We start from the raw sequence: 18,905 nt of genomic DNA on the forward strand, positions 1-18,905 counted from the left end.
CCAAAGTGTCCTTATATATATAGATAAAATGGTGTATATTCAGACGCCTTTTCTTTCCCAAAATTCATGCAGGTGCTCTTCCATGCAGTGGCCACTAGGTGTCCTAAGCGCTCACCTCAATTGGCTTTATAACCAGCTTTGTATGGTATCATATGTAATCCTCCTTTTCTATGGTTGATGGGTCCACTCACTAATTCTCACACTTATCCCTTTTAACACGATATTCCAGGGGGTGTGTGTGGAGCCTTTGAATCTCCAGAATAAATGGGGCCACAATAGTGAGGTACCGTTTGGTGATTTTATTAAAAGAGATTAAAAATAACAGACTCACATTTTCCTTCGTCTTTGCCAATGCATAACAATTGTAAATGTCGCTACGTCACTTCCGGTTTGGCGTCCTACGCGTTACGCTGCGTGCCCACACAGCTTCTTCCAGGGATCCCTGGAAGAAGCTGTGTGGGCACGCAGCGTAACGCGTAGGACGCCAAACCGGAAGTGACGTAGCGACATTTACAATTGTTATGCATTGGCAAAGACGAAGGAAAATGTGAGTCTGTTATTTTTAATCTCTTTTAATAAAATCACCAAACGGTACCTCACTATTGTGGCCCCATTTATTTTGGAGATTCAAAGGCTCCACACACACCCCCTGGAATATCGTGTTAAAAGGGATAAGTGTGAGAATTAGTGACCGGACCCATCAACCATAGAAAAGGAGGATTACATATGATACCATACAAAGCTGGTTATAAAGCCAATTGAGGTGAGCGCTTAGGACACCTAGTGGCCACTGCATGGAAGAGCACCTGCATGAATTTTGGGAAAGAAAAGGCGTCTGAATATACACCATTTTATCTATATATATAAGGACACTTTGGCACTTTTTCACTTTTGAATTATTTAATTATTGGAAACTTATAAGCACATAATTTATCACTGGCACTTTATTTTTACAAATTTTGATATATTTAAGGATTGTTTATAGCACATATTTACATCACTTGTAAGAAATATTTTATTTATTAATGAGAATTTTTTTAAATTTTATGCACTGGAGAATATTTATATAATTTTATGCACTGGAGAATATTGATATTTTATTATAAACATTTGAAAGCACTGAAAGTAAATTATTAAATGTAATTAGTATGAATAATATGCACTAAGCACCTTTTAAGCGCGGTACTCCCCCCCCCTGACACCAACAATAAGGATTGCCGATGAAAATAAAAAGTTGGGCAGATCACAAGTTTAACGATCACTAATATAGATAATATACTTATCTGAGTCAACTTAATTTTTTTGTTATATTTTTTTATAAAAGTAAAAGTAGGCAACATAACACTAGTGCGATATTTGACACTGTTTTTATAAACGAACGCCTAAATATCTGATTCGATGGATGTAGTAGCAATTCTCAAGGTGCTTATCAGCTATTTTGCCCTTTGCGTGCTTAATCCTTGAAAATAGTTTCTCACAAATATAGGTACTGTCAAAAACTGATGACATGAATAAGGTGTGATTGTGAAGAGTGGGAATATTTTTCTTTGAGAAGATAAAACTTCTAAAAGTCAAGTAAAGAGGCACTGTCAAATCTTTCTTTGGCCACTTGGTTTTGCTAGATGTAAACTCCCTTTTCTCTATCGCTCATTGACAGACGTAGTCCTCGGTGATACAGCACCTTCGGGTTATGTTGCCTCCACAGGAGCAGGACTAGACAGGAAATAAAAATGCTCCGGCCACACCCCAGGGGCAGTCCCCGAGGGTATATCCTCTCTCTCTCCGCCACAGCAAATCAGTTTTTTTCTGTCTAGTCAGGAGTAAGGACCTAGATACCTTGCTGGGATCTTCGGTCCTGGCAGGATTTTTTTCTTAAAAATATTTTTTAGACAGCTTTTTTCTCCAGTGTTCCTGTGAGATCTTCAAGCAAGAAAGCTGAACTGGGTGACGGGCGGGATGTTGAGATCCGGTGGTCACCCCAGTTCAGCCTACGAGTGCGTGCAGGCCATAGCTCCGCGCTGGGTCGGCCGCGACATAGTCCCACTGGAGGGACTGACCCCGCGAGTTAAACGTCTCGCTGAAACGCCAAGGACCATGAGTCACGGCGTCCGTATTGGTCGACAGCCCTCCCGCCCCGGTGGAGAGGGGTACTGTCAGGAGTTGGTGCCCGCCTGGTTCCGGTATGGTGAGTAGCATGTTCCCCCTTTTCCCCTGACGGGTCTTGTGGTGAACGCGGGCCCCTCTCTGTATGGTAAGGATGAGTTCCCCTCTATCCTATAACATGGCACAGATCCCCCTACTTTGAGTGTGATTTTATGTGCAAAAAGCCAGGAGGCTTGGTTTGGGAGCTGACAATCTAATTGTAAACATGTTAAAAAGATTGTAATTAGTGGCAGTATGGGTATCTTACTGTGATAATATAAGTACCCTACCAGTCAGTAGCCACGGACATGTAGACTGCTTTCCTAGTCAAGTCTCCAGCGATAGCAGGCCTTCCGAACGGCCATGCGGTCCGCCAGGGCCGGTACCGCCGACCAGGCTAAATCCCCATGTAGAGAAGGTGTTGTGATGCTCTGCAGTCACGCCGCTATTCGGTACTAACCGCCGCCATTGTTTGCTAGATCGCACGAGGCCGCCATTTTGGCGTAGCCTCGTGTCTCCAGCATGGGGGCGGCCATGTTTGAGGTGATCCAAACACCTCGTGGAGCTAGGGGAGGCGCCGGAAGGCGTGCAGAGGGGCGGAGCCGCCTCCTTTCTTCCTGGGCAGCCAGCCAAAAGACTTCCTGTTTGTGAACACAGCGCTGTAACCTGTTGCAGTGAACTCTGAGCATCAAGTGGTGAGCCTGGGGGTCTATCTCTCTCTCTCTCTCTCTCGATCAATAGGGATCCCTAGCAGGTAACACTGAGGGGCTTTTGTGGCGCTGGGGGTCTGAAAAAAAAAAAAAAAAAAAAAGTTTTTTATTTAAATTTGAATTGTATTTTCCGGGAAATTACTGGAATAATCATGGACCCTGCCACACAAATACCCCCACCTGTTTCCCTCGAGGGGGCCACGGGACCCGCCGGTGCACAGAGTATGGATGCATTTACAGCAGTTTTGGAGTCTTTGGTGGCTCGGGTGGAGGCAGCCTGTCAGGGACGGGGGTCAAGAAAGCGACCCCCGCCTACCCCTATATTATCTGACACCTCTGACTCAGATTCAGAGATGGTCACTGCAGCTGCAGGTCCCTCTGCAAGGGCTGTTATCTCAGGTAAAGCTCCCTCAGACAGTGAGGAGGACGTTCTTTCTCCCGCTATAATTCAGGAAGAAGCAAAAGGAGAATGGGAGCATTCTAAGCGTACCTTTACTATTTCCAAGCGTATTGCTAGACGCTATCCGTTTGAAGAATCCCTCATTAAGAAATGGACGGTACCACCAGTGGTGGATCCACCTATTTCCAGGCTGAATAAAGCCACGGTTATCCCAGTGGAGGACACTTCGTCCTTTAAGGATCCGGTGGATCGAAAGATGGAAGCGGAGTCCCGCACTATCTTCTCCCTGATAGGGTCAGCATTTAGACCAGTAATTGTTATTGGTCTAGTTTCCCAGACACTAACGGAATGGGCGAGAGTGGTACGCCAAGACCTAAGGGGAAAAGATATCCCCCAGGGAACATCTGATTTGATGGAACAGATTATACAAGGGCTACAGTTTGTCTGTGACGCAGCCTTGGATGCTACCCCCTATTAGGGCATGCATCTATGTCAGCGGTAATCCTCAGACGTGTGCTGTGGTTAAAATGCTGGTCAGCTGACCTAGGTTCCAAAAAGACCTTGACGAATCTCCCCTTTCAGGGGAATCGCCTATTTGGGGCCACCCTAGATGAAATTATTAAGGACGCCACTGGGGGCAAGAGCACTTTCTTGCCACAGGCTGCTAAAGCTAAGGGACCTCGCAACAAGCGAGGACCTTTCTTTACCGCCCATAAAGGGTTCGCACGCCCGGCTGGAACAAGCGGGAAAGGCAAGACTCCTCCAGGAGGGTTCAAGAAAGGCTGGTCGGACAAACAGAGGACCGACTCAGCCAAACCCGAAGCAAAGGATTACACAGCCTGAAGGTGCGCCCCCACCCGGGTTGAGGGTGGGGGGGACGTTTTCACCGGTATTCAGGACATTAGATCGAGCATCGACTACTACTACCGGTGCGATTCTTCCCTTCCAACATTTAAGTACTACAGGGAGCGGTAGTCACTGTTCCCTGAATAGATCTTTTCCTTTACCTTTTCCTAAAATTAGTCTCAATTCCCCACAGGAATCGGATCTGGTTGACCAGACAGACCAAGAAGCCTCTAGCCGGGTGACTTCGGTCCCTGAGATTCAACCAGTAGAGATCACCGTTCCTGATAGGAATCAGGTGTCGGATAAATGTGTGGGAACAGAAAACGACCAGACTTTGTCAGATGGTCAGGGCCAGATAGCTCTAGGGACGCCTGGTTCAGATCTCGTCAGTGCCAGTGGTCCTAGAAATTCTAGGCTGGCCTCGTCAAGCCGGCCTGGCCGACTTGGACTTGCTAGTCGCGGACGTTCCGTGGGAACTGCGTCTCAGGGAGTATCTGCGGTCTCGAGGACCAATCTACCATTGTGCTTTACAGTCGCTGGTTTTAATGGCCTGGCCATTGAGACCCAAGTACTGAAGGACAGAGGGTTGTCCGCTTCAGTCATTCCTACCCTTATTAAAGCAAGGAAAGCGACTTCCAGCAGAGTCTATTATCACACATGGAAGACTTATATCGCGTGGTGCGAATCTTTAGGATTTCCTCCACGTACCTATTCGGTGACTAGAATATTGGCCTTTTTGCAAAAAGGGATTGAGCAGAAGCTAGCCTTGAGCACCATCAAGGGTCAAGTTTCAGCATTAGCAATTTTCTTTCAGAAACTTTTAGCTACCAAGTCCTTGGTGCGGAATTTCATCCAGGGGGTGCGGCACCTGGCTCCACCAGTCCGCGCGCCCTTACCGCCCTGGGATCTTAATTTGGTTTTGTCGGTTCTACAGAAACCTCCTTTTGAAAACATCAGGGAGATTCCCTTGCTTACTTTATCCCAGAAGGTGGCCTTCTTGGTGGCTATCACTTCTGCATGCAGGGTGTCAGAACTGGCTGCTTTATCATGCCAGTCCCCATACTTGGTGATTCATAGGGATAAGGTAGTACTCCATCCTAAGCCATCCTTTCTTCCCAAGGTGGTTTCAGATTTTCATCTGAATGAAGATATTGTACTACCTTCCTTGTGTCCTCAGCCCAATCATCATCGGGAACATGCGTTGCATTCCTTGGATGTGGTTCGGGCAATCAGGGTATACCTGAAGGCTACGGAATCGTTCCGTAAGACGGATTCACTTTTTGTGATCACGGATGGCCCCAGAAAGGGGTTGCCTGCATCTGCCGCGACTATTGCCAAATGGATTAGACAGACGGTGGTACAGGCTTATTCTATTAAGGGTCAGAGTCCTCCGTTCCCTGTTAGGGCGCACTCCACTCGAGCGCTCAGTACTTCCTGGGCCTTTCGCCATCAGGCGTCAGTGGTCCAGGTATGTAAGGCGGCCACCTGGTCGTCGGTACATACCTTTACAAAATTTTATAAAATTGATGTGATGGCATCGGCGGATGCCTCTTTTGGCCGCAAAGTGCTGCAGGCCGCAATTTGAGGAGACCGGTGGTCTACCTCGAGGGTTTTTTTTTTCTGTTGAAAAATTTTTTTGTTGAGTCTCATCATTAAGGATGAGCATTGTAAACTTCTAGTTGGCACCGGTTGGGCCTTCTAGATTTGGATTTGATTTCCATTTTCCCACCCCTCATTTGTGATACTGCTCTGGGACTTCCCGAAGGTGCTGTATCACCGAGGACTACGTCTGTCAATGAGCGATAGAGAAAAATGGATTTTTGTAAAATCTTACCGTAAAATCCTTTTCTCTTAGCTCATTGACAGACGTAGTACCCGCCCCTCTGTTTTTGAGTTGGGTTGGGTTAAATTCTCTAAGCAGTGCTCTTGTGACATAACTGATTTGCTGTGGCGGAGAGAGGGAGGATATACCCTCGGGGACTGCCCCTGGGGTGTGGCCAGAGCATTTTTATTTCCTGTCTAGTCCTGCTCCTGTGGAGGCAACATAACCCGAAGGTGCTGTATCACCGAGGACTACATCTGTCAATGAGCTAAGAGAAAAGGATTTTACGGTAAGATTTTACAAAAATCCATTTTTTACAAATATTACCTCCCAAAAAATCATAACTTTAAATAAGTTCATGATTTTGTGTTGGGCCATATTCATAGCAATCTTCGGCCACATGCGACCCAGTGGCTGCAGGTTGGACACCCCTGTGTCGAAACGTGGTGCCGGACCACTGCCCTTTCTTACCATCTCATGACAAGACTGGTCAACCTCACACCGCTCTGTCACCTACACAACAATGACACTCTCAGCCCATAGATTTTCCAGCTTGCAGGACCACAATTTAAGTGCCAACAGACTGAGAGTGATTGTCACTGGGTTAGGTTAACTAAGTAATTAACCCTTTTAACCACGCTATAGCCAAATGACGGCTACAGTGCTATAGCATATGACGGCGTCCCGTGATTACAGGCAGCGCACTCTGTAGAAGCAGTGGGAAGAGGACACTGCTGATCACAAATTGAGGTAAAGAGCCAATCAGCAGCTCTTTACCAAGGGATCAGCTGTGTCCAATCACAGCTGATCACGGACGTAAACAGAAGCCAGTTATCAGCAGTCCTTTCCTCATGCTGGCATGCATGATGCAAGGAGAAGAGAGCTGATAACCAGCTTCAGTAAAAGAAACATGTACACTGATTATCAGTGTCCTGATTATCAGTGCAGTCCCATTTTTTAATTTTCGGTCTTTATTAGTTTTTTTAGCAAAAAATAAAAAACCCAGTGGTGATTAAATACCACCAAAAGAAAGTTCTGTTATTGTGAAAAAAAAAGTATAAAAATTTTATTTGGATACAGTTTTGCATGACCGCCCAATTGTCATTCAAAGTGCAAGAGCACTGAAAGCTGAAAATTGGCCTGGGCAGGAAGGGGGTAAAACTACAGACATGTGTGTTCATAGATGCAGTATAATGGGGAAAAAAGCAAGCGCTCTGGGGCACCTCTGTAGGGGGGGGGTCGGATGTAACCAATATATAAACAATGGTCGGACAATAAAAATTAATCGTGGATTAAAAAAGGTTAGATATAACTTATGTAATGTATAAGAAAACAATCATATACATTGGGAACCATGGACGATATTCCATAGTAGTAGATAAAAGTCACAGGGAAGAGACAGTGTGCCCGTAGGAGTTTTGTATAAGACTGCAGTAAGGGCTGGCTCCACAGCACAGGGAAGTCAGCTCTGTGGGAGAAAGCATATGAAGAAACAAGCAGAGCGCCTCTAAGTGCAGTATTATTTTATTCAAGGGAAGCACACAATATTAATAACTCACATGGGGTAAAAGATCACAGGCTCTGTATCAGTCCGGTGGTCCGCGGTGATGGCTGTAGGATCCAGCGTCCAGAGATGTAAGGATGGTGGCAGCCAAGGAGATGAAGCCGGGAGACGGAGCAGCCGTCTTTGCATCTTCCGGGTTCGGCTGTTTCCAGGAACCAAGCTGGAACGCAGCGTGCGCCGCGTGACGTCACCGGGGACGGTAAGATGACACAACACTTTTCAGAACATGTGCCAAGCTCACAACGGGCACGCACGCTCTTTTCTCAAGTGTAGGTATTGAGAAAAGAGCACGCATGCCCGTTGTAAGCTTGGCGCATGCTCTGAAATGCGTTGTGTCATCTTTCCGGCCCCGGTGACGTCACGCGGCGCACGCTGTGTTCCAGCTTGGTTTCCGGAAACAGGCAAAGCCGGCCTCTCCGTCTCCCAGCTTCATCTCCTTGGCTTCCACCATCCTTACATATCCGGACGCTGGATCCTACAGCTATCCCCGCGGACCACCGGACGGATACAGAGCCTGTGATCTTTTACCCCATGAGAGTTATTCATATTTTGTGCTTCCCTGGAATAAATTAATACTGCACTTTGAGGCGCTCTGCTTGTTTCTTCATAGGTGTGTTCAGACGGTTATACTATAGTAGGGCTCTTCAAGAGACAGGGATACTTTTACTTTTACTTTAATGCATTTAGAGACCGTTTTAACACTTTTCAAAATATAGTTTAACCACTTCAATACAGGGCACTTTCACACCCTTCCTGCCCAGGCCAATTTTCACACTGTCACACTTTGAATAACAATTGTACGATCATGCAACACTATACCCATAGTACATTTTTATTTTTTTCTTCACACAAACAGAGCTTGCTTTTGGTGATATTTAAACTGGGTTTTTTTATTTTTTTTGCTAAAAAAATGAAAAAGAAAATGCAGAAAATTGTGAAATAAATGCATTTTCTTACTTTCTGTTATAAAATTTAGCAAATACATAATCTTCATAAATTTAGGACAAAATGTATTCTGCTTTTTTTCTGAAATCACTAAATCAGTGTTTAATAGTCTGTAAGAAAGTTATAGAGTCCACAGACTATGATATAAATCTCTATATATTTCTTGAGGCCAGAAAACACCAGGAAAGTACAAATACCCCTTTAAATATATTAATAGTAAAAAGGTCAGGTCTGAGCATGTAGGCCCTTTACAAAATAATCTGGAGTGGGTGACTGGGGACAAAGAGAAGGCAAATTTATGAAATACTTTCCTTCAGCTCTATGTATACAAAGAAGCATGGGGGAGCTCATGTCCATAATGGGGATGGTATTGACACAGCCCCAAATGATCCACAATGGCTCAACATTGATATGGTCCATAAATATTTAGACAGAATAAAGGTGGATAAAGCACCTGGACCAAAGAATTCAGCTCTGTCATTTCGATGCCATTGTTTTGAATAGGAATACCTGAAATGAAATCAACCTCCAGAAGAGAGAGTTCCAAATTTCAAAGGTTTATTACGTAGATAAATGAGAGCACACCCCTATAAAGCCGCCCTGTATGCTCTGATCTGATGGATATCAGACCCACCTTTTACAGGGTATCTTATCACACAACACACATTTAAGGAATGGCACATTAGTAAATGGCAACTTGCCCACGGTGGTATTCTCCTGATAACATCTTAGAAAACATATTTTAACAAACTCACAAGCGCCATTTTAGCCACACTTATTAATATAGAAAATACATTAGGATATGTTAATATATTACCCTAATTTATCATCTATTTTAATATTAAACCTTTATAGGGTTCATCATAAATGTGTTGATAAAATTATTATCACACTGTGATGTAGGAATCAGTAAAGATCACATTATCCTTATACAGTTTCTAATTTTTAGGGACTCTTTAATGACTGGAATAGTACCGCTGGATTGGCGTAGGGCCAATGTGGTGCCTATATTTAAAAAGGGATCAAAGTCTTTGCCAAGTAACTATGGACCTGTTAGTTTAACTTCTATAGTTGGGAAGATACTGGAGTGTTTAATAAAAGACCACATTGATGAGTTCTTGCTTGAAAACAATATTTAAGCAACGAACAGCATAAATTAATGAAAGACAGAAGTTGTCAAACAAACCTGATTTATTTTTATGAAGAGGTAAGTAAAACCTTGGACAGAGGGGTGGTTGTGGATGTAGTATACTTGTATTTTGCAAAAGTGTTTTACACAGTTCCCCACACACGGCTAATGTGTAAGGTAAAGTCTACAGCAGGGATCTTCAAACTATGGCCCTCCAGTTGCTCAGGAGCTACACTTCCCATCATGCCTAGTCATGTCTGTGAATATCAAGAGTTTTACAATGCCTCATGGAACATGTAATTCCACAACAGCTGGAGGGCCTTAGTTTGAGGATCCCTGGTCTACAGGCTTGGAAAGCTCAGTTTGTAAATGGATAGAAAACTGGCTAAAAGATAGAATTCAGAGAGTAGTGGTTAATGATTCTTACTCTGAATGGTCTAAGGTTATCAGTGGTGGACCCCAAGGTTCAGTGTTGGGACCCTTACTTTTTAAAATCTTTATAAATGATATAGGGTCTGAGATCAAAAGTACCATTTCAGTGTTAGCAGATGACACCAAGTTATACAGTGGAATAACAGCCTTACAAGATGTCTCCAACTTACAAGCTGACCTCCACGCACTTTTTAATAAGGCCACTATGTGGCAAATAAGGTTTAATGTTGATAAATGTAAAGATATGCAATTGGGGGCTAAGAATATGCATGCATCATACATACTAATGGGAGTACAACTGGGGGAATCCATAGTGGAGAAGGATCTGGGGGTTTTGATAGATCATAAGCTTAATAATGGCATGCAATGCCAAGCTGCGATTTCCAAAGCAAACAAAGTCCTTCCTTGTATTAAGAGAGGTATGGACTCCAGAGAGAGATAAAATTTTGCTCCTGTGCAAATCATTATTTAGACCTCATCTGGAATATGCAGTTCAGTTTTGGGCACCAGTTCTCAAAAAGGATATCTGGGAACTGGAGAAAGTGCAGAGAAGGGCAACCAAACTAAGAGGCATGGAGGAGCTCAGCTATGAGGAAAGATTAGAGGAATTTAATTTATTCTCTCTTGAGAAGAGGAGATTAGTGGGGATATGATCAACATGTATAAATAGATAAGGGGTCCATATAGTGAACTTGGTATTGAGTTATTCACTTTAAGGTCTTTACAGAGGACACGGGGGCACTCTTTACATCCAGAGGAAAAGAGATTTAATCGCCAAATACGGAAAGGTTTCTTCACAGTAAGAGCTGTGAAAATATGGAATAGACTCCCTCCAGAGGTGGTTCTGGCCAGCTCAGTAGATTGCAAGAAATATCAGATTGCCTCTCGGGGGATCAGGAAGGAATTTTTTTGTCCCATTGCTGTAGCAAATTGGATCATGCTTTGCTGAGGTTTTTTGCCTTCCTCTGGATCAACTGTGGGTATAGGATTGTGTATATGGCATTGTATGTGTTTTTTTTTTTTTTTTTCATTATTGGTTGAACTAGATGGACTTGTGTTTTTTTGTTAAACCAGACTAAATGACCCCTTTTTGGAAGACAGTTCAAGGTATTTAGTAAGAGGCAGGGCAAGTTGTTTTTTTTTTTTTTTTAAGTAGTAATTTTTTGTCACAATTTTTGTGAAAATTAATTAAAATAAATAAATCCCACTGTCACCCGTGCAGTATAACAGGTGTTGCGGTGATCAGGGACACTGACTGGTGATCATATGTAAAAATAAATAAATAAATGTTACATTTTTTTTTCTTTTTTAAACACTGACCTGAGCAATACAGTTATATACAGTTAATACATAGTAGCACTGTACTACTCTGGGGAAGTGATCAGGATTTTTCTTGAATGAATGGAATGAATTTCACTGGTATAAGCAACCATTTTTACTGAATGAAACAGATTCACTCAGTCTGTTTTCTAGGTTAGGCGGGAGGGACGTGGTAATATTGAAAAGGGTAAAATGGTGCAAATAAAATTACAAAAAAAACACAAAGCTAACAAAGAGACAATAAGCACAGAAGATAAAGGGGTGAAAAATTAAAAATACTTGTGTAGCAGGTTTTCCAGGCATTGGGCCTGATATGGGTCTGTCATTGTTACCGGTTACCTCTCCAGCCCTTGTGAGCTGCGACCCTGGGTGTGAGAACTGAGACATGGACAACTCCGGCATCTTTGTTTTGTTGTTTTATTGTATTTAAGGGGATGGGAGAAGGGAATGAGTGGGATACTCCTTTAGGCTCAACTAAGTAGAACTTGGTACTTTCTCAGAAAATGTCTGTCAACGCTGTCTTGACGCCAGCCAACGCTCACTGACGCTCAGAACACACTAACTTGAAGGAAGTGCTGAATCCCTGACTTGGGGTCCAGAAGATCCAGGACTATAGAACAATGAGCTTCTAACACTGCTGCACTGCAAAGTCACTGACTTCTTCCTCCAGCCTTGCACTGGCTTGAGGTAGATTTATATGAATTCTTGTATGGCTGCAACTCTCAACTAAGACACTGCACACTGTCTCTTCAGGGCCCAAACTGCAGGTGCCCCCTCTAACTCTTCAGGGTCCCCTGACTAGGTACCCCCTCTGTCACTTCAGGGTCCTCAACCTAGGTACCCCGTTTACAGTTAGCTGATATCTGGATCCTAGAACCTTCTCCAGAGTGGTCCCCTCTAACACTTCAGGCAAACCCCCAGGGGCAATCCTCAGTACTCTGTGTAGCCTTTCCTGGGACTGGACCCCTCTCGCTCTCCGCTGGTTCTCAGCACACCGAATCCCCCTTGGCTCAACTCAGCACTCTCTGGATTCTCAGGCAGCACCCGAGACATCCTCTTCCTCAAACAGGAGAGACAGCCGTCCTCTCCCTCCTGGGACTCTGCTCCCGCTAAAGACACCCAGTCACGCACATTCCCACAAACTTATACCCACTCCCAGAATCCCTTGCTGCATAATCTGCCTTCTGGGGTAGTTACAAGCCTGAATGTGTCCCCTGATTGAGTTTCCTCCACCCCCCTATGAGAAGCCTCTCACAGGGACCAGTGGGGAGACTCCCCTCTCAGCAGGAACACCTGGAAGTCATGACACCCTGGCAAAAAGAAATCATGGCCCTGCTTTTAGGCAGACAAGGCCCACTATACATTTGCCTAGCACCTACCTGTAGGGTGCTACACCTGTAAGTCCTGTTTCAGCAGAATTATATCCATGAGCAAAGCGATCTATTGGCTCTCATAACTTGACAGGTCTTCTTTTGTTTGCTGGTACACGAGAGCTCCCGAAATGTGGATGCATTCCACTTTTCTTCACATCAAGGAGGGTGTTGATAGAGACCCATCTGACCAATCATCCGATTTAGGGGTGGTTTCTGGGATGTCATCACGTTTATGACCAAGGCCCAGATACAATTTTTTATAAGTATTCATATCTCTGAATATCTGCAGGGTACAGTTGGCTACCCTGCATATTATTGTCCAACATGAAATTAGCATTGAAACGAATATAGATATGACAGCTCTCGGATATCTATTTCTCATAGGAGTGTGGAGGCCTAATCCATTCTGGTACCTCCTAGCATAGGGGTGTTTCAAAATCCTACAAATTAACTAACTTAGGGAGGTAAATGCGTCCTTGTTCTGGCTGTGCTGTTATTATTTCATGAGTTATGAAATATACTGAAGTTTTAGTCTTTGTTGCTAACCAGTCTATCAGGAATGTAGAGTGCTACGGAGTTAATGATCGGGGTAAAGCTGCAGATATCTGTTAAAACTCCAATCGTTCAAGCGGGCAAGTCAGACATTTTTATTAAGGTTTTTCAGAGTGTGGAATCGGCTAAAAGGGAAGAGAGGGCCTGTATCTGTCCTGATCTAATCAGAAGGTTCTGGTATCAGTTAACAGTTTGTGTATTGTATAAACTGAAGGAAGGAGGGGGGGGAAGGTCACTGTGGCTATGCCTTCTTATTAAAAAAGTGGCAAAGGACTTCCATAATTGAAGCGAACTACAAGGTTCTCTTACGATGGTATATGGTCCCCACCAGATTGGCCGCATATGTCTTGGGGGCTTCTCCACTCTGCTTTAGGGGCTGTGGTCAACCGGGCACTGCATTCCATATATGGTGGCAGTGTCCTAAGGTGAGACAATACTGGATACGGTTGTACAACTTTATATACTCCCTGACCCAGGTGAATTTACGAAGATCCGCGAAACACACACAATCAGATTCATATTTGTGGCCGCCAGGATAGTGATTGCAAGGTCATGGAAGTCTGCAGCCATACCTTTCGACCTGCTAAAGGCAAAATTATCCTGGATAATGATTAAGGAGCGCCTCTCGGCCATCCTCGCTGATAAAGTGCAAATTTTTGAAAAGGTCTGGAGCCCGTGGCTTCGGTATTTGGAGGGGGACCCCCGAGCTGGACAGCTGTAGACAGTATAGAGGAGCCTATAGGTCGTATGAGACTGGCTATATAGTCGGCACTGAGTGCCTCACTTCTCACAGCCCTGAAGTACTTTCCTTCTATCCAATATTCTCCTTCTTTGTTACTCTTCTTTTCTCTGTGTTTCCTTTCTTTTCCTTTCTCTCTTTCTAGGGTGGTCTTTCCAAACCCAACTTTCTTGAGGCACCCTTGGGGTCCCGCATACCCATAGGGACCCCACACAAGGCGGAGCCCTACAGCAAGAGAGTTGGGGATTATGAGGGACTTCATTTTTGTTGTTTACTGATGTCGTTTTGGTTATAGCCTACCCCACTCATATATGCCCCTTCAGTGCTACTGAAGGCAGTCAGCTTTAAGTATGTTACGGTTCATGTGCTTGTTTGTATGTTTAATACTGCTTACTTGTATGTTATGTTGTGAAATGGAAACTTTAATAAAAACATTGAAACGAAAAAGTGGCAAAGGAGGCTTGTGATGTGAGCAAAATTGCTGCTACACACACAGCTATTCATGTGCCCAATACAAATGACCATTACAACCCCTGCTCTGCCCCTTTTCAATGTCCCCTCCCATGCTCATACAGCTGTAAAATATTACTCTATTGTTTGACCGTGCTAAAGGAAACACATATTGTGGGTATTATGTTATGGCTCTCTCAGGTCTGCTGGCTACCAATTGTAAAGGGGACTATTATCAGGTGTGTAAAATAGGCTGGATGCCATAGTGAGAGGTCCCTAAAAGGCCAGGATGGTGGGGGAGTTCATCAACATTTTACTGTGGGGCTCTGTGATTTCTAGTTATTCTCCACTTGGCAGTTTGATTTGATGGTTTGGCCAACTCAAATGTTTTTTTCAGACTCTTTGTAAATCAGGCTATTTCTTTCCTCCACATGCTGCTGTGATTCATTTGAAAGAGCAAGTCATTGAGGGAGATTTACTAAAACTGGAGAGTGCAAAATCCAGTGCAGCTCTGCACAAAAAACAGCTTCCAGGTCTTCTCGTCACAGCTTAACCGATTGCCGACCGCTGCGTGACTATTTACTGCGGCGGTCAGCCCCTTACAAGCAAAGCGACATAGTACTACGTCACTAGCCTATGAGGCTCTAGGGAGCGAGTTTGCGCCGCCGGAGGCGCGCTCTCGCGCGGTCACGGACCCCCCCCCCCCCCGCGTGTGCCTGGCGGACCTGATGTCCGCCGGGCACTCGCGATCGTCCGTTACACCGGAAGAAAGGCAGGCGGCTAATGTAAACAAAGCCGCCTGTCATTCTTCCCTGTGTAAGAATGAAGATCACACGGTTCTATGTAGGACCGTTGATCTCTGTTCTTACACTAGTAGCCACAGCCAATCACAGTTAGAAACACGCCCCTAGGGACACACTTAACCCCTCCCTCTCCAATAGAGTTAACTCCTTCACTGCCAGTGTAATTTTTGCAGTAACAGTGCATATGTATAGCACTGATTTCTGCAGTAATGTCACTGGTAACCCCAAAAGTGTCAAAAATGGGTCCGATCTGTCCGCCGCAATGTCACAGTCCCGCAAAAAAAATCGCAGATCGCCGCCATTACTCGTTAAAAAAAAACAAAAAAAAACAACAAAAATGACAAAAATCTTTCCCTTAGTTAGTAAACCCAATAACTTTTGCGCAAACCAATCAAAATACGCTTTTTGAGATTTTTTTTTTTTTTTTTTACCAAACATATGTAGCATAAAACAAATTGACTTAAAATGTTAAATAAATTTTGATTTTTAATTTTTTTGGGGGGGAATTTCATATAAAAAAAAAGTGAAAAATATTGTTATTTTTGCAAAATTGACGCTCTTTTTTTTGTTTATAGCACATGATCAAAAAATCGCACAGGTGATCAAATACCACCAAAAGAAAGCTCTGTTTGTGGGGAAAAAAGGACGTCAAACTAGTTTGGGTACAGCGTCGCACGACCACGCAATTGTCCGTTAAAGTCACGCAGTGCCGAATCGCAAAATAGGCCCTGGTCAGGAAGGGGGTAAAATCTTCTTCTTAAGTGGTTAATTGAACAAGCTGAAGTTAGAAGCTGATTGGCTACCATGAACAGCTGCACCAGATTCTGAGTGCTCCAGTTTTAGTAAATCTCCCCCACTGTCTTTCAGCTTTTATCATCCCGTCAACCATGTGAGGCTATAGTAATGTGTTAGAGCCAAATGGCAGTTAAAGTGTTACTAAACCCAGGACCCTGCATTCACTATAGCTGGTCTCCCACAGTACACAGAACATCGAAAATGCAATTAGTTTAGTAAATATAAACTGCCAAATACCTTTTCTCATCAGCAGTATATAGCAGTCTTGTGACTTCTATTAGTGTCCAGCTAAGCACTGGTTAAAGCTTTTAGGAGGAGTTTTCATTCTCCTCTGGCTGTCCTATGAGGCTTCATGACCCCTGACCTCCTGTCTGGACAGTGCCCATTTGCTCTGTGCTGATCACATGCACCCGCCCAAAAAAAAAAACTCTGTAGCAATACACACCAAACTAAGCATGTGCAGAGTGACTCCTACAAATGACTCCAGTGACTCCTCTGTGCTATCAACAATTGAATTGGGGACAGTGGAAGAAGGGGAGGATCAAAGAGATAGGATCAAACAGCATTTTTAAACAATGTGGAGGATTAACCCCTTAGGTTCCACAGTGAGTATAACAAGCATGCTTTACTGCATATACAGACTGATTTTATTGTTGTGGGTTTAGTAATACTTTTTCTGAATTTTTTTAAGCTGTGTAATGTGTTGGTTATACTGTATGGTGATAGGGTTGCTTAGTTATTAAGACTGTATATTCTTTTTACAGGGCTGCACAAATTACAGGAGCTGCAGACAAAATGTACAGAGAAGCGTGAAATGACAAGTTTACCAAATGAACAGGAAAAAATGACATCCCGCTCTCTGAGCATGCAGCAAAATACACTGCAGAAACTGGAGCACTATTCACATGTCCAGGAAATAAAGAACACAATTAATGACAGTAGGTTATGCAACCAGACTAAGGATTACACTGTACATTGTGTAGCAAATAATGACGAGAGGAGAGAATCGGATACCCATCAAAACTTTAATATTCAGAGTAATGTAAATACCATACAGAATTCACCAAGCAAAAAACAAAAACAAACTCGGTATTTCCAAGCCCAGTGGCAACAGAAATACTTGGTAGACTATGATTGGAAGGCAGAAGAAGTTGTGTGCCTAGTATGTGGATTGCGCATGCGCAGTCTCAGAAGCTGCACGTTTGAAAGACATGTACAACGTCGCCACCCAGAGTCCATGCTTTACTCAAAGGAAACGCGCAATGCTTTATGGGAATCTTGGAACAAAGGGCAGCACAGCTTTCCTCTCCTTAATGCTGCAAGTGGAATGAGTGACTTTAAAGTGTGCAGTAATGTGATGGAGAGCCAAACAGGTTTCATCAAGCATTGTGACCCAGGTATGAACCACAGGGGGTATATGGCTGCCTAATATGCACATACTATAATATTTTCTCTGTCGGGCAAATTAAAGGATAAGTCCAGCCAAAACCTAACTAATGCTAAACCTGCTCTGTGCCACATTCTAAACCTTATCTATCTAACCCTGTAAAGCAAAAATCACTGTACTTAACTATTCTGTTGCCAATCCGGTCCTGTCCCACGTGGCTTCAGTGTGTAGGCGTGTGCAGGAGAGGCTTCCGACAGCAGAAGCCCCATAGTAAGTCTATGGGTGACTTCCCTTCCCATTCATTTCTCAGCCGCTGTCAGTCCTCCCCTGCACACAGTTTTCGTCGATGGAGACCGGATCAGGTGCAGAAAAGGTAGGTATAGCCAATTTTGCTTTACAAGGTTAGATAGATTAGGTTTAGAATGTGGTTCAGACCAGGTTTAGCGTTAGTTAGGTTTTGTCTGGACATTTACTTTACAAACTGAAGATTGGAAAGTAAAGTCAGCCAATACTACTATGCAGCACAATGGCAACTGCAGATTTTAAAAGAGAAGAAGCCCCCCGTTCACACTACTGCGATTATGGAACCAGCAAGATTCTAGTGAGAGTTCCCGCATTGCATTTCCCCCGCAGGCAGTTCACACTGCCCTCTGTGAACCACCGTGGGTGTCAATACAAAGTTAATGACACCCCCAGATTGGTTCTCAGATTGCAGTGCGAACTGTGAATTTGGATAGGAATCAAATCGCGTATGTGTGAACATCCATGTGATGTGGGAAAAAAAGGTTCCTGCACCTTTTTTGATGCAAATGCAATGCGAGTTCAGCCATACAAAATGACATGTGATCTGCACAGCAATGCGGCGCGAATCACATGCGATCTCTGTGTTCACAATAGTGTGAACCCAGGATAAAGCAAACCTAGTACTAGAACTAGTAGATTTTTGAACAAACATTTGTACAAGCATTCATTTAAAAATTCTCACCTGTACATTTATGTTGACGTGGCAGATGTTAGAAATTTGTTTGAGAGATTTTCCATCCTGCTCCTTTTTTGAGTTTTCTTGTCACTGGTAAAAAAATGACACTTACATAGTTAGTGAGGTTGAAAAAAGACATCAGTCCATCCAGTTCAACCTATCATGTGTGTGTGTGTTTGCTGTTAACCGTACATTGTATACCCCTGTATGTTGTGGTCTTTAAGGTGCCCACCTAATAGTTTTTTGAAACTATCGATGCTCCCTGCTGATACGACTGCTTGCGGAAGAGAATTCCACATCCTTACTGCTCTTACAGTGAAGAACCCCCTGCGTATTTTAAGGTTAAACCGCCTTTCTCTATCGCTCATTGACAGACGTAGTCTTCTTGATTCTCAAGAGCTGGGTTATGTTGTCTCCGCAGGAGTAGGACTAGGCAGAAAGACAAAACGTTCTGGCTCCACCTTAGGGGCAGTCCCTGAGGGTATATCCTCCCTCTCTCTGCTACAGGGAATCAGTT

The 18,905-nt window shown here is 43.8% G+C and overlaps 1 protein-coding gene across 1 annotated transcript in view; it reads left to right on the forward strand.

The window, feature by feature from the left end:
* LOC309566011 (uncharacterized protein) overlaps positions 1 to 18,905 on the forward strand; it is a gene marked incomplete at its 3' end in the record, with an annotated part of 43,983 nt that overhangs the window by 7,950 nt on the left and 17,128 nt on the right. The window contains exon 3 of the mRNA XM_082271030.1: positions 16,787 to 17,419. Coding sequence (XP_082127156.1) covers positions 16,787 to 17,419 — 633 coding nt within the window. The remainder of the gene's footprint in view (positions 1 to 16,786; positions 17,420 to 18,905) is intronic.

The sequence above is a fragment of the Pelophylax lessonae genome (genome assembly GCF_965119305.1).
Source record: "Pelophylax lessonae genome assembly, chromosome: 10".
Taxonomy (NCBI): domain Eukaryota; kingdom Metazoa; phylum Chordata; class Amphibia; order Anura; family Ranidae; genus Pelophylax; species Pelophylax lessonae.